The sequence below is a fragment of the Seriola dumerili genome, unplaced genomic scaffold (genome assembly GCF_002260705.1).
Source record: "Seriola dumerili isolate Sdu_G_001 unplaced genomic scaffold, Sdu_1.0 BDQW01000081.1, whole genome shotgun sequence".
NCBI classification, from domain to species: domain Eukaryota; kingdom Metazoa; phylum Chordata; class Actinopteri; order Carangiformes; family Carangidae; genus Seriola; species Seriola dumerili.
In genome coordinates, this window is record NW_019174336.1 from 1,032,209 (window position 1) to 1,048,612 (window position 16,404).

The 16,404-nt window shown below is 41.4% G+C and overlaps 1 protein-coding gene across 1 annotated transcript; it reads left to right on the forward strand.

Annotated features, from left to right (window-relative positions):
• Nucleotides 1–774: 774 nt before the first annotated feature.
• auh (AU RNA binding methylglutaconyl-CoA hydratase) lies at nt 775–11,622 on the forward strand. Its single transcript, XM_022744639.1, has 10 exons — nt 775–1,043; nt 3,054–3,121; nt 3,504–3,591; nt 3,792–3,878; nt 5,433–5,525; nt 5,918–5,974; nt 9,007–9,194; nt 9,430–9,480; nt 10,888–10,935; nt 11,103–11,622. The coding sequence occupies exons 1-10, from the start codon at nt 812–814 to the stop codon at nt 11,178–11,180; spliced, it is 990 nt and encodes a 329-aa protein (XP_022600360.1). The 5' UTR covers nt 775–811; the 3' UTR covers nt 11,181–11,622.
• Nucleotides 11,623–16,404: the final 4,782 nt, after the last annotated feature.

Genomic DNA, 16,404 nt, shown 5'->3' on the forward strand with positions numbered 1-16,404 from the left:
TCTTCCATCCAAATAAATATAGTGAATGATCCGTCATATGTAATCATCTTTAAATGGTATGGGTCATTAGCTAAAGATGTAAGTTTTATTCATAAAACTTTAGCTGGTTTAGAACAAATAGTCTCTGAGTAACTGAGAGAAATGAAAAAAATGTTGCAATCGCCCCAGTCTCCACCGAGTGTGTGCACGAGATATGTAGATTTCAAGTTATGTGATTTCATAACAGACAGGAGGGGGAAAGATTCTCCAGTCTCTTCATAGACTGTCACATTCACACCTGTCCCCCTGCAAACAAAGGCAGGTAGGAACCGTGCTCCACACTTAAATGTTACACTTACAAATTATATATATAAAATAATAAAGTACTGCAACTGATAATAAAATTATGTAATGAACTCAATTGAGTAATATTAATTAATAATATAATAAACTCAAACGATATTGCACCACTTAATATACAACACAAATTAATATGGTAAGTTTACAATTAAAATAATTCAAATGTGTACAATAATTAAGGTTACAGATACATTTAGACATTACCTGTGGCAACATCAACGATTTTCAAGCTATTCAAATATTTTTTGCAACAATATATTATTGTTATTATATATTATTGTTAATCTATATTATTGTTATTATATATTTCGCAACAAATACGTTACAAAACATATATGAATGGGGCGCTGACAATCTAAGATTTTATTATTAGTTACGTTCAGACCTATGGTTCTGACTGCAGGAGATCATGTGATCACACCATGTGACCGGGTTCAGAGTTGAAAGTCAAACAGCACTGCAGCTCGTGAGCATGGCGGTCCTGGTGGGACGCAGATCCCTATTGCAAGCCTTCCGCGTGCAGGTGGCAGATCGGGACAGCGCGTGCAGGTTGGCAGCGACCTCCTCCTGCACGCGACACTACCTGTTCTCCCGAACAGTGTTTCCCGCGTCACGGCTGAGCGGCCAGGGAGTAGGAATACGACACTACAGCTCCGACTCGAAGGACGACCTGCGCGTCAGATACCTGGACGGAGAGGACGACGGTAAGTTCCGGTCAGAGTCGGGAGCAGTTCACGCGTAAGTTTGGTAGCGGAAAAAACGGTTGTTGTTTAAAAAAGTTGGCATCGCAGCAAACCGGAACTAACTGAAACCTTATAAAGGCATAGTCCGCTATCCACATCAAATGCAAACAAAAGTAGAGCCCCGCCCACAATTAAAGTAGGGGGATTCTGTTGACGTTACGTACATGATAAGAACCCCCAAGACCCAGACCACTGCCAGCACTACTTGGTGACACAAACCTCATGAGGATGTGTCAGCTGAGGACCAGTCCACAGCCTGATACAGTCTCTGACTCTTCACTTCACAACCATGGTCTCCTCTGAGACACTGGTTCTCAGAGACCTGGTCCTGGTCCATGCAGCTAATGGGCCCCAAAGATGTAACAAGAACTGTTTATCCATCCTCCCCCTCCTCGCCTGCTGCCCCCTCCTGACCAGTGAGAGGGATGATGATGCTCCGTAAAAATGCACATTCACTTCATTATCTCTGCTGAGTATCCTGTCTGTTCATGACTCTCCTGACCACACATACTTCCATGAAATGTTTCTCTGCTATAACATTTATGTGGGAAGATAGATAGATAGGTAGAACTGTTCTGCAGTAGATAACGGGTGAAACTTGTGCACTCATGAATAATATCTGGTGCCTATTATAGACCGGGAATTGTCAGCAGTAACAGTAACCTGAGCTGGTGGTAGGCTCCAGTTAGGTGAGAAGGAGAAGATAAGATGCCAGTCAGGAGTCAACAGAGAGAGACCGAGCAGGTGGCAGCTTGTTGCGAGGCTGCAGATTTAATTTTTTTTATGTTATGGCTTAAGTTTTTTTTTTTTTTTTTTTTTTTAATTTCCCGGGGTTCGTTTTTCTTCTGTTTGGTATTACTATTATTATTATAACATATAATAAATAGGCCTATAATTATTATTTTTTGGAACATCCCTTTAAAGTTTACAGTGTCGAAACACCATCTTCTGCCCTTTATATGACAGGGTTTTTCCTGCATAGAGAATTGGGAGGCGGCCGCCTCGGCCTCCCGACAAAATTCCTGTAGGCCTACTTGTTTTCTCGGTACGCGCTGGATTTTCTGCCTGCGGAAGGAGGCAGCGACCTGATTTTGAGTGTGGTGAACAGGTGAACAGGGTTGCCACCCGTCCCGTATAATACGGGACCGTCCCGTATTTGAAAATAAAATGCTGCGTCCTGTATTGAATCAATACGGGATGCCTCCGCCTCCCAACATAATTTTAGTACTTGTTTTCTCGTTACTCCGTGAATTTGAATCAATACGGGACGCAATTTGTCCCGTATTTTCATTCATGCTATGTCCTCAAAGTGCTGTGAATAATGTAATGTCAAGTAAAGCCAAACCAGTTGCCACTTTTTTTCACATTAAAGGTGGCAACCCAACAGATGGATATTATCACTTTTACATCCAAGCACACCCAGCTTCTTGAAAAGTTCCCCTAAATTAATGTTACATCCCATGGTGTATGTTTTTTTTTTTCAGAAATGTCTCAAATCACAGATTATTTTAAAAAGAGATCTCGCGAGGAGGAGAATCTCGAGGACAGGTGAAACAGTGCAGAGTGCAGACATCATTAGTTCTTCTAATATGGGGAAAAAAGTTAATTCATGTTACTGACGAGATATGGTTAATGTGTCAGGACTGACAGTTCTCAGCCACAAGTGGAATGTGCCGGTGGAGGATAGATCAGAGCGTGAGAGAGGAGTCAAGGAGTACCAAGTCTTTAGCAGTGTATTAACGAGTGTATTAAAGCTGAGGTTTACATGATTTTAACATCAGTTTTTATTAATCTTCCCAGATGTTCTGAAAAGCACCCCCTGGGTGGGACTGGGACTTGCATTTCCGTTGTTGTAATGTGAACTTTTTGTTTGACATCATGTGATGTGATGTGATGTCTGGAATGCTGCCTTTCATGAACGTGTTACCTGCATGCAGTTGTTAATCAGAACGTTTGAACACTGTCTTTCAGGTATTGTTGTTGTTGGAATAAATCGACCAAAAGCCAAAAATGCCATCAGCAAAAATCTGGTCAAAATGGTATGTATGGCTTTTTGTTTTACCTTTTTTAGTCTTAAAGATAGATAAAGAAGATGAAAAAGTCAGTGATTGGTAACAAAAGGAAGGCTGGAATTCTGTTTCATGTAGCTGCATGTAGGTTCGTATACACAGAGGTCACTGTTTCTTTTAGATTAGATTAGATTAGATTAGATTAGATTAGATTAGATTAGATTAGATTAGATTAAGACTGTTTCTTTTACACTTGTATGTAGTACATTTGTTTTCTTCTTCATGGTTTTTCTGCTGTCTCTTAGAATAAATGATGTCTGAGTTTGTCTTGAACTATGTTCCAGTTTTTTTTTTTTTTCTTAGGTAATATAAAATGAGTGTTTCTGGGGAAAAAAATGTTTTTGTCTTTCAGATGTTTGAGGCTGTGGAGGATATCAAGAAGAATAACAAAGTGCGCAGTGTCATTTTATGCAGTTTGGTTCCTGGGATCTTCTGTGCAGGTACTCTGTGATTATTGCAGTGGATTTCATTTCATATTGGGATTGTTACTCTGTAATGCTGATCAGGTTTGAATCTAGTAGATAGAATTGTGTATTCTTGATGAAATCTTGATGGTGAACTTTTAGCAGATACCACCCTGCAGCCCTGTGCTCCCACAGGCCTCTGGCTTAATGTGGACACTCTCTTCCTGTGTGTGCAGGTGCAGACCTGAAGGAGAGGGCTAAGATGCACCAGAGTGAAGTGGGACCGTTTGTGTCCAAAGCACGAGCACTCATCACAGAGCTGGGTAAAGACTGATGGAATCCAGTTACGTTCATGATCTAGAGATAGTCTGATCCCTCTTTTTCTTTAATGATACCTGAATTTGTGTATCAGCCGATATAGAGTAGCCTACTGATCCGATACCAATGTGTTAAAAAAAATTTAAACAGCTATATACTACTAACACTGTATGGATTAGGCCTGCACGATATGAGGAAAATTTGCGATAAATAAAAAAAAATGCTGAAGTGTGCATATACAGTTTTGTTGAGCTAAGCTGAATGAAGAACACAGTCAAAGGTCACTATCAGTCATGTCCTCCGTCCTTCTCTCTCTGCTGCAGGTAGTGCTGCTGGGGGGGGGGGGCTACTGTCTCAGGCTGTAGTTATAATTTGACAAATGATTGTGGCAAATGAAGGTGCAGTCTACACACACAGTTTTCCTTTTAGCTTGTTGATAACATTTCACTATTAGCTCAACGTTAGCGCGCTGCGCTCGTGTTTAACAAACCGCGGTGGATGGTAGAAATTGACAATGTAGCTTTTCTTTGTTTAAATCTTGTTGAACAGGTGGCGTGATGAAGGACACTAATTACTTGTTTGCTACGACCGTAACTGTTATCAGCTCCGGTAAAAAGGTCATTCCGCACAGGTCTCCACCGCCGCCTCTGTGCTGTCGTCTGTGTGAAAAGCCCGACAACAAACGTGGCATTTTTTCCCACAATGTTTAACATAGGTGCTGTGCCTTTAAAACCTCTTCGTGCATGGCGTGTGTAAATACAATTATTTTTCTAGGTTATCGCGTTTCTCTCAGTCTTTTGCTTATTTGTTTTTGCTTTTGTTTATTGCACGTGTTCATATCGCGATGACGATGAAAATACGGTCGGTATTGGTCAGTACTCGTATGGATGTGATATGATTGCTGCTGTTGTTTGGCTCAGGTTATACCCCTTGTGAAACATGAACAGATGAACACCTCTTTGATTCACAGTGGAAACGTCTTATAATGCTCACAGTTACACTGATTAACAGTTTATATGGATAGAACGCTTGGGATATAATCACTCCTATACAAATGCTATTTAAATAATTCACTAATATTAATCAAGTAGTCCACTCACAGTGTTAATGTAGAGTCTTTTCATACATAAAAAAAATAGTAGCATCATATTACCAGTGCTGTAAAGGTTAGAAGAGCTGTGCTGGTTAAAACAGAAGCACTGTCAAAATGTAATAATTCTCATTTATAGGTTAAAGCTCTCGGTCCTGATAGGACAGCATCTGTATTAGTGATTTTGCTATTTACCAGACAGGGTTTCAGGGTATTGGGGCCAAATGAGGCTCAACCAGTTGTTAAATCCAAGGTTCACTCACTGTTTCCATCAGCACTGAGAATGTTTAATGGCTGAGTTCAGTAAAGACACTGTGTTTGTCTGTATTAATGACCTGGATGAAGATCAGATCAGATTTTATGACAGGTCAGTGCAGAAAACCAGGTCATTCAGAGGGTTCAAAGGTACTTTTTCTTGCCACTTTATATCTCTTAATTGGTCTTGATTAGTTGATCTTTTATTTTACAGGTAACCTGCCGGTACCAACAATTGCTGCAATTGATGGGGCTGCATTAGGAGGAGGCTTGGAAATGGCCCTGGCCTGTGACATCAGAGTTGCCTGTAAGACTCAGTGGACTTTATTCTGAGGTTACTGATAAGTCTGTCTCTGGTCTATGAGCAGAACTGTTCGTGTTAATAAGGAGCACAAAAGTTTGGTTGATAGTTGAGTTGATTGTGTGTGTACCAGCTACAGACAGGTGACAAATTAAAGGAAAAACCAACATAAAGCGTGTAAGTAAGACATTGTTCTTTGAGTGACACCACTTCCTGTCCTGATGTTTTACATATGACAAGTATAAAGACAGGAAATGGTGTTATTGATGTTTGACTGGTCCAGTTAAAATGACTCTAATTCTAAATGATTTTCTTCTTTGTACAGAATGAACTTATACTAGTAGTGGCAGCAAAAGTATTTATGTGAAAATAGTAAAGCTTCTCTTTGATCTTTGTAGCAAATACTGCGAAAATGGGACTAGTGGAGACAAAGCTTGCAATTATTCCTGGAGCAGGTAAGGCTGGATTTTTTTTATTTCATAGTACCTGTTTTAAATTTATGTACATATCTGCACTTCATTTAAAGGGCTGTTTGTAAGTTTTCTCTGCTGCCAAAAGTGGTTTCTTGTCAGGAGCAGCTGGCAGTGAAGAGCTTCAGTCATCATTGTCTTTATAATACAAGAGGTTATAATACATCCTCTGAGCAGCTACGTCTTCAGGGCAGATTGGAGGCTACAGTGACTTTTGAAGTTGTGAAGTAGCGTGTGATCCATTGCACCATTTCTGTCACTGTGATCAAAACCATTGAAAGCACTGACTGAAGCAGTTTCTCCAGCACTATTTGGCAGATACAAGACACGTCAGAGTGAATCGAGCTGCCACTAATGTTTGCTCAGCATGTTTCTCTGACAACTTATGATTCAGGCGTTGAGGGGGTTTTTTACCAGGAAGTCTCCTCCTCTCTAAAACAAACAGAACAGATGATTAAATCCAGCAAAAACACTGAATAGTGAAAAACCATAACACTGATGCATACACAAAAGGGGTATGACACCATTGACAGGTGTTTGTTAACTTGATTAAAATCACAGATTTCTCTGGTTTGACAATTCATGGAAACATTTGGCATAATATGATAACACAACTCAGTAATATATAACATAAGTGTAGTAACTGTAATGTGGAAAAGTTTCTTATTATAACTTTGATAACACAAATTATTGTATTCTTGTTCATATTGAATGCATCGTTCAGATATTCACAGTCTAGGTTGGAAACAGTGTGTGAACACCTTGGCTCAACAACAGCAGCTACAGTCCCTGACAAAAGTCTTGTCACTTATCCATTTTGTAGAAACAACAGCTTATAACCTGACTTTTAATTAATCCATTGGTTTTAGAGATGGCTCATATGAAAGCTAAAACCCTCCCAAATTATGTTTAATATACTAAAATAAATTTGCTTCACTGAAGAAAGATTGATCAATTAATGAACACAGAAAGGTCAGATTTTGGCAAGTTTTGTCGCCTACAGAGAGTAATGTGAAAATTGAACAAATAATTTACTTCAAATACAAAAATATGTTGCATAACATCAGTGAATTAAGTAGTGGTGCTGTGAGATCCATATTTAATATCTTGTATGACTTCCATGAGCTTGAAGGACTGCATCCATGCGGTTCGACAATGATTCATACAATTTATTGATGAAGTCATCAGGAATAGCAAAGAAAGCAGTCTTACATGCCTCCCAGAGTTCATCAAGATTCTTTGGTTTCGTCTTCCATGCTTCCTCTTTCATTCTACCCCAGACATGCTCAATGATGTTCATGTCTGGTGACTGGGCTGGCCAGTCCTGGAGCACCTTGATCTTCTTCGCCTTGAGGAACTTTGATGTAGAGATAGAAGTATGCGATGGAGCACGATCCTGCTGCAAAATTTGACCCCTTTTATGGTTGGGAATGTAAGAGGTAGCTAATACTTCTTGATATTTTAGGCTATTGATATTGCCTTCCACCCTGCAAATCTCTCGCACACCCCCATACTGGATGTAACCCCAGACCATGATTTTTCCGCCACCAAACTTAACTGTTTTCTGGGTGAATCTCGGATCCATGCGGGCTCCAGTAGGTCTCCTTCAATATTTGCGGCGGCTGTGATGTAATTCAACCGAAGATTCATCTGAGAAATCCACCTTCTGCCACTTTTCCAGCGTCCATCCTTTTAGCAGGCTGTGGGCCTTGGCAAATGCCACACGTTTTTTTAATTGCCTTTTGTTTAGTGCTGGTTTCTGGGCACTGATTCGACCGTGGAGGCCATTTCGAGACAGAATTCTACAAACTGTCCTGGTTGACACGGGGACTTGAGGTGACCAGGCCTGGTGGAGCTCTGCTGCAGTGGAAAAGGGGCTGGCCTTGGATTTTCGACCCAACAAACAGTCCTCCCGAGCAGTTGTCTTGCGGGGTCTGCCGGACCTGGGCTTGTCAAAAACATCTCCAGTCTCTTCACATTTTTTTCTTATTCTTTGTACTTGACGCTGAGACACATTGAAGGTGTCAGCCACCTCAGCAGTGGATCTGGTCTTCAGCCTCTTGATAATCAACGCTTTGGTCTCAGGGTGAATCTTAGGCATGTTGTCAGAGGTCAAGTTGCAGTTGATGTGAAGGTCTGGTGTGCTGGGGTTCTTTTTATACACACCCACTAATTGATTGATCGATTATTGATCAGAGGTGAGGCTGTAATCTAGGATTGGGTGCATCATATGACAAGGCGACAAGACTTTTGTCTTTGCAAAAACTGACTCAGTGGACTTTACCAAGCTGTGAACGTTTGGCACGTTTCGTTTGGCACCAAAACATTATTTCAAAAGCTGTTGGGATTGAAATTAGCCATTTCTTGTAAAAAAAAAAAAAAATTGATTACAAATATATTTGAGGGGCACTTAAGGTCAACTTGTACCCAAGCGACAAGACTTTTGTCAGGGACTGTACAGACAGCTGATTTGAGGTGTGACTGGTTATTAAAGGGTTCACTTACTTTCTCCACCAGCATTTATGTTTAATGGATGTGTTCAATAAAGACATAGAAGTTTGTGTTATTAGGCCAAGCACATTATATTTGTCTGTACATGTGACTTAAACGAAGATCACGTCACATTCTATCACCAACTAATGCAGACCAGAGATTACCTGCTATTTTTCCTTGCCACTGCAATCTTCACTTAACTTTTATGGAGATGAGGCTTATGTAACCCTGTATATCCACAGGGATCTGGCTGTGTAGCATTCTGGCTAACCTGCAGCTCCATCACTGCTTGAATATCCACTGGAAACGCTTTAGGAGTGGCCACATTTCCAATTTAGTTCAGTTGTTTTGACATTTTTCAGTCGAAGACATTTGCAGTTTCTTCAGATACTTTGTGGTTGTACTATGAAGATCCTTTTTCTATAATTACTCATTTTAAATGTCAGTGTAGCCGATGACCTGTATTATCATCAGCCTCTGTGGTGGAGGCCATGTTCCATCTCTGTTTGATCTCTCCTGTGCAGGTGGCACACAGCGTCTCCCCAGGGTGATAGGCGTTTCTCTTGCTAAGGAGCTCATCTTCGCTGCCAGGGTGGTGGATGGAACAGAGGCGTGTCGCCTGGGTCTTGTCAGTAACTCTGTGGAGCAGAATAAGAGCGGAGACGCTGCCTACCTGCAGGCTCTGCAGCTCGCCCGCGAGATCAACCCTCAGGTAACTGCTCACTGACGAGTAGACCTTTATATCAAGAACGTTCCATTGACGGAGGAAAATAAAGGTGATTTAGTTATGACTGTCTTGACTAAATCAACATGACTTTAGGCCTGCAGTAATTTCATCATAATATTGTGCTGATTCAACAATTTACAAGAGCAGTTTATATCATACGCAGTCATTCATTAAGCCTTTGAACCTGTAAAAAGTCTCACTCTCATTTTTGACTCCACAGGGTCCCATTGCAATAAGGATGGCAAAACTCGCAATCAATCAGGGGATCGAGGTGAGTCTTAGAGTCAGTATAGAGCAGCTTTTACACTATTGTACAACTGCTTTGGCTCAATATTCACAAGTGTTTCAGTTGGCAAAACTCCAAGTTCCTCTCTAGACATGTTTTAAACTTAAAATCTTCTGCTATGATTCATATGTTGTTTAACATGTTTTCACACATTAAACTGGGTCTGAAGCTCATCTCCTCTTACTTCCTGATTGAGAAATGTGAATCAGGCCTTGAGCCCCGCCCACCACCTGCTTGCTCCAGGTGTACAGGTGAGAGAGCAGAGAGCATCAAGATGGTTAGAGGAGGAAACATCAGAGAGACTCAGCCACATGTTTGAGCCTCAGTCAGATCCAGACTCAGAGGAGGAGTCTGAGACCAGAACCAGAGACTAGCAGACGGATCAGAACAGTTAGCATAGTTAGCATCTTCTATTTGTTTATGTGGCTTGTTAGCTTGTAACTGGCATTGGCTTACACAGTGTTAGTGGTTGTGCTAATGCTAACTCTCTCTCTGTGCTGAAAAGGTTTCAGGTTTATTTAGCCCCGCCCCCCGTCCCCACAAGTTGACAGGATTGGTTCCTTAGGTTTGTGACGTATGAAACCCTGGTTGTCTGAATCTGTGTTTATGAGACTGTCATTGGTTCACTGCAGTTCAAGGTGGAAACACTCCGTCAGGGTGTTGATGATTATTTCACTCATCATATGTCTTGTATTAGATTAAAAAAAAACATATGGACATTTGAGGGCGTCTTTAACATCTTTTGCATCATTCAGAGCGTCTTCTTCACCCGTGGCACCTCTGGGTGTTGTAGATAGAGAGGTGGCAGCCTTTGGGAAGAAGCTGTAGATCTGCAATACCGTAGATGAGTGTCCGACACTTTGACCAGAGAACATAAAATGACACATGACCCGATGAAAACAATACAACTGCCAAAGCCTGAAGAGCGCCACAGCTGCGTCTGACCGCGCCACCATCTTGGAAACATAATGAGGATTTGATGATGAGAATTTATTATTGCTGGTACTTTGTATTTAAGTACACTCTTTTGTGTTTAAAGGTGAGAACCTGGTTTTGACTCTCCATCAACATCTGTGCAAACTGAAGCTCTGTTGTGAAAATTGAACCAAAGCAGATGGAGGTGACTGTAAATCCAGGCTTGAGCTGCATCACCTGCTCCCACAGATACTAAGATAAAAGCTGTCATGTCATGAGATGGTGATGAGAGCTGCTCTGAGAAAGTCTGATTTCTGTGAGAATTTCTATCCAGTTGCTTTTAGACTGAACATCCTTCATGCTGTGTAGCAGTTGCAGTCAGTAAATCTCCATGTTATCAATGAGAAATCAGGTCTGAGTTACATATGAGGAGACAATAGTTTTCAGCTGTATTATGAGCATTTGCTTCTCTTTCAGGTGGATTTATCTACAGGTCTGGCCATTGAAGAGGCATGCTACGCCCAGGTGAGAGTTTAAAACATTCACTTCACAATTATTTACACAAGTGAAACAGCTCTCCCTGCAGGGTCTTACCCAGGAAGCAGGTTAATGAAAGCAGTAAACTGACTCAAGATAAAATAAAAATAGAGGTGCATCTTCTTCAGCACTGACACACATGTATTGTCTTCAAGGTGATTCCAACTAAAGATCGATTGGAGGGATTGGCTGCTTTCAAGGAGAAGAGGCGTCCTCACTTCAAGGGGGAGTGAGACATCACTCCGCACAGAGACAGTTCTGTCTTCAGCGCTGCTCCTGTTCCACTGCTTCCAACATATTTATGGGTGAAACTGTACACATCAACGCATTAACCCGTACAGTATCCAGGGGACTGCAGGACATTAGGATTGATCCTGGCTGCTGTTTCGGCCAGTGACTTAAATGTTAATGTGTAAAGCTGGGTATGTCAACTGTCACTAAAGCATTTGGAGAAACCAAGTGAATTAACCAAGCATTGGACACTGCTTCCCTGACTAATGAACCAATCCAAGAGCTGCTGAAATGTCCATAAAGTTATGTGAATTCTGCCGATGATTGATGCTTCAGAAAGTCCGTCGCTTTTTTACTTTGGTAGAAATGTACTACTGTGTTCATGACACTGAATAACACCAGAGGTGTCTGCATGAAATCATTAAACAGCTGGTTTTTCCCTCATGTGATCCATGTTCAGAGGCCAGAGTGTTGGATTTAAAAGGGTGAAATGTGGTGGATTCAATGATTTCTATTTTTGGTTGTAACAAAAAAAAGAAACACTAAGCCAACAAAAACAACACATAGTCTGACTCAGTTATCTACAGAATTGTCCCATTTTCTACAAATCTCAGCTTATGCTCTAAATGACATCAAACCATCTACATATACTGGCTTTAAGGACCACTAAGCAGTTAACCCCAAAGGTTCTTCACTTATGCATTTTACACCTTTTTTGGATGTTAGCATAGACTGTAAATAAAAATGAGCATAGACTCCATGACATCACCCATAAGTTTCCTGAGGAGTGGTTTTCAGGCTCAGTGTGGTGGCTCTGACCGTTGCCATCTTTGGATTTCCTGACTGAGGAGGTGGGGTGTAGGTGGAAACAAATGAAGCCTGGGGCTGCTTTCACAAAGATAGATTTTAACTGTGGCTTAGATATAATAAACAGTCAGACTTCAGATAGACTGACTCTAAATTCAACCTTTGCACAAAGCAGTTTAGTTCTTGACTACCTTGAGTTGGACTGTAGTGAAATGAATTCTGGGTGAATTAAGACTTTTTTCAAAATTAAAAAAAAGGCAACTCAGGAACCGCATCCAGCCTCTGCTCTGTTTACCTCAGCAGAAAGTGTCTTTAGGAAGAATTCATTAGTTACAAGGATGTTTCATTCAGTGAGAGTGAAACAATAAAAAGAAAAAAAAAAAAAAAATCTCTGCAGTCTCTAAAAACTTTCCCTTCTCTTTGCTCTCTCCATAACGTTAGCAAACCACAAATTATGAGCCACATTTTTTTGTTTTTTGTTGTTGGTTGCTACTGGTCAGCGCCGGTGTCATTGATTGTTACCATGGTAAAGTACACTGGCCACCACAGACGTCAAAGGACCTGAGCTTCCTGAGGAAAAAGAACCAGCTCTGCCCCCTCAGGTAGATGGCATCAGTGTTCAGGGACCAGTCCAGTTTACTGTCCAGGTGCACACCTAGGTATTTATAAGTGTGCACCACCTCAATGTCTTTCCCTCGAATGTTGACTGGCTGAAGGGTGGGCCTAGACCTCTGAAAGTCCATGACCATCTCCTTGGTCTTGGAGGTGTTCAGAAGGAGGCAGTTCTTGTCGCTCCATTCACTGAAGGCCATCTTCAGATCCCTGTACTCCTCTTCCTGCCCGTTCCTGATACGCGCCACAATAGCTGTTGCATTCGAGTATTTGTGGATGTAGCAGGACTCAGAGTTGTATTTAAAGTCGGTCGTATACAGGGTGAACAGGAACTGAGCCAGAACGACGGCATCATGCACTCCGATATGTTCTTTGTAGGTGAACTGTAGGGGGTCTAGTGCATGTTCAACCTGTGGCCTCAGAAGGTGGAGGAGCAGCCGCTCCAGGGTCTTCATGATGTGTGATGTGAGGGCCATCAGCTGAGATAAAGACCAGCTTTACTCTATGTACCGAAACAAGACGTGATGTTTTCCACAGGGACCCTCCCTGTTTATAGACTTAAAACTTAATGTTTCAGTCTAACTATAATTTACAATTACAGATTCAATGATGATTTTATTATCATAATTCATGAAGAGAAACTGTATGAGAAACACCTTTTCATATTACAGTCACCAGCTACAACAACACAGCAAGGCTCAAAAATGACCATATAGCTCTATAACTACAGGTTAGTACAGAGGCTGAGACTGGACAGTCCAGCACTAAATACATTTCTGATGAAATCAGAGCAGAAAACAAAGTTATACAACATTATCCTGCTAAATAAACACTAACAAGCTTCCTGTTGTCTTCTGCCTGGACTGGTGATTATACCTGACTCACTGGGAGCTGTACTGGGAGCTGTGCTCCTAAACTCACTCTGCTGCTCCTGTTTGAAGCATGTGGATTTTTCTGGATTTTAATTTCAGATCTCTGAGCTTTTCAGCCACAGTTGCAGGATCAAATAGTTTCTGGGGAGGAGAAACATGACGTGAGGGAGATAGAACCAGAGGGGGCTCCACAGTCTCTCTCTGATGTTTTATGTTCTTCACATAGTGTGGTGGCACATCGGGAAAAGTCCTGGTTCTTTTCAGTGGCCACTCTGGCATTGCCATACGACACAGACTTTATCCCCAACAGATTTAATATGGATGAGTAAAGGGCTCACATTGTTATTTTATTTGAATTTGAATATTTTATTTTAGTGAATGAAAATGTTTTTTCACATCTAGTTTCATTATTTCGTTAGTTTTACTTTACGATAACAAACTTGGCACATTCAGTTACCTCTATTATCTCTGTATGACACTGATTATTTTGTGTCTGTTTTCAGTCAGTTTGTATTATCATTTATTTCAACCTCAAACTGAAATAAAGCTCTATTGACTAGTTCAATGCACATAAAACCTGATCTCCAGTCTACCTGTGGGTGACATCACTGCAGCCATGTTTTCCTACAGTCTGTGATCAGGACTCAGTGTTCAGGGTAGAGTCAAGTCCCTGTCAGCCTGCAGCTGCAGTGCTGATGGTGGGGTCAGGGTTATCATGAGGACAGGTGTGTGTGTGTGTGTGTGTGTGTGTGTGTGTGTGTGTGTGTGTGTGTGTGTGTGTGTGTGTGTGTGTGTGTGTGTGTGTGTGTGTGTGTGAGAGAGAGCCTGTTAACAGACTGTTGAGCCCCTGGCCAGCGGTTGCGTGCAGGCCTGCCCTGTGGCTTCGTGCTGCTGCACAGAGCCTGACACCAGGCTGCACATCCCCACTGTGGCTGGCCTCCTTCCGGCAGATGTCCAGCTCTAAGCCGGGGGGGAATCTCACCACAAGTCAAGGTTGCGTAAAGAAAGACCGGTTCCCCAACACTGAAGGCCTGCACCCAAGCCACTGCTCATGGGAAATGTCGAAGGTGTAACTGTAACGGCATCCTTCACAGCGTTTTTGACTTTGTTTTTTTCAGTTTTTAGATTATTTTTCTTGAGGAACAGCTTCTGTCATCATAGGTCTCATCTCAGTCTCATTCCTCCACATGTACAGACACGTTTCTGTTCTAACTGTTTCTCCACAGGTGGCTGTGGGCCTCAGATGTACTGAAGTCTCTCTGACTGGAGTAAACACTTTCAGACGTTGTGATGTTGGCCTCAGTTCAGCTGGGCATTGTCCCCAGTGACAGGGACGATGGAAAAATGCTCATCTAACTTATCACAGGAAAAAAAGCTCAGGTGTCACTAATAATAATATGACGGCTCGGTTCTGTTCAGTGTTCTAGTGGGTTGTGACAATGTGACAGGGTCCTGGTTCTGCTCATGCTGGCTCACTGAGACTGAAGCAAATGTCTTCAGGGAAAAGGGGTTCTGCAGAAATGTCCGACTGTCTGCTCTGATAGATTCCTCCTGAATTAAAGCTGCTACACAGATTGTTTACCTGAGGGTCACACAGTGCATAATAACCAAAGGGTGTAGTGGCTGACAGGTTGGGAGTCATTATTACTCAAATCATTTATCATAAGTAATTAATAAAGAGTAATAAACATTAAATTCTGTGGTTACATATGTTGGCGAAGTCTTGAATAAAAGCTCATAGATTTCTCACTCTAACAAGCCAACAGCAGAAGTTAATAAGTCATGTTCACTGTATATATGTATATATTTACCCTTGGGGCACATCATGTGTAGTCATGACAACAATGTCCATTTCTGTGCAGGTGACACCGCCGTGTACGTCCCGTTAAAGCCTCATACCACAGATGATTCTTGTACTCTGTCCTGCCTGGCTGAAATTAAAACCTGCATGTCCAAACATTTCCTGCAGGTGAATGACTCCAGATCAGTCTGTGTATCTGTATCTGTGGTAGTTTAACCCCTGTGAACCTGACCCCTGCCTGAGATCCTCCAGCAGGGCCAAACTAACAGTCCCAACATGTTCACCTGTCACTAGGGGGACTGGGCCTTTGCTGTTTGAGTTGATGTAACTATTAAAATGATTTTATCTGGTTATATTTAATGTTTTGGATTTTATTTACTTTCATTATCTGTTTTTATTGTAAATCACTTTGTCAATATGATAAAGGCTTTTCCAATTATTAATATAGTCTACTGATCTTAAAGATGCACTGCACCTTTTTTCCAAAAGGTCAAAGGTTAAATGGTCCAATAGAGGGTCTACCTGATAAATAAGGAGCTAAAGTAAAAGTCATGATGAGGGACACTTACCCAGCCAGAGAGATGCTTCATAATATATGGTTCGGCCATTTAACAGAAATATAAAATGTGTTCAGTCCTGTGTTACAGGTAGATGTTAAAAGGTGGAGGTTAATGTGACACTTTAGTCCTACATGCACATCTTGTGGGGCTTTTTCTTTATGTGGACAATGAAAGTTTATGATATCTGACAGTAATCTTTCCTTTTATTTTGTCCATTCTTTTAGGTGTACCAAGTCAAGCTGACATGAGGCCATGGCACTTGATCACAAAGAAAAAACTGCAGACTGCTGGGTAAACAGATGTTAACTCAAAGCTTCTGTTTTAGGGCTTCAGTTGAAAATCACTTTGACTCTGCTGTCTCCTGCTGGTGGAGCAGCTCTCCACAACTGACCGAACAAACTGCTCCGAATAAAAGAACTCACAAACACATCTCTGTCAGTTTCTCACAGTGGAATGAATTATTCACATTAAATTAGGTCTCAGCTCCAACATTGCAACAACAAAATAAATAATAATATTAATGAATTGATATAAAGTTCTGGGATACCTCGCCAACTATTTCAGATTCATCAGC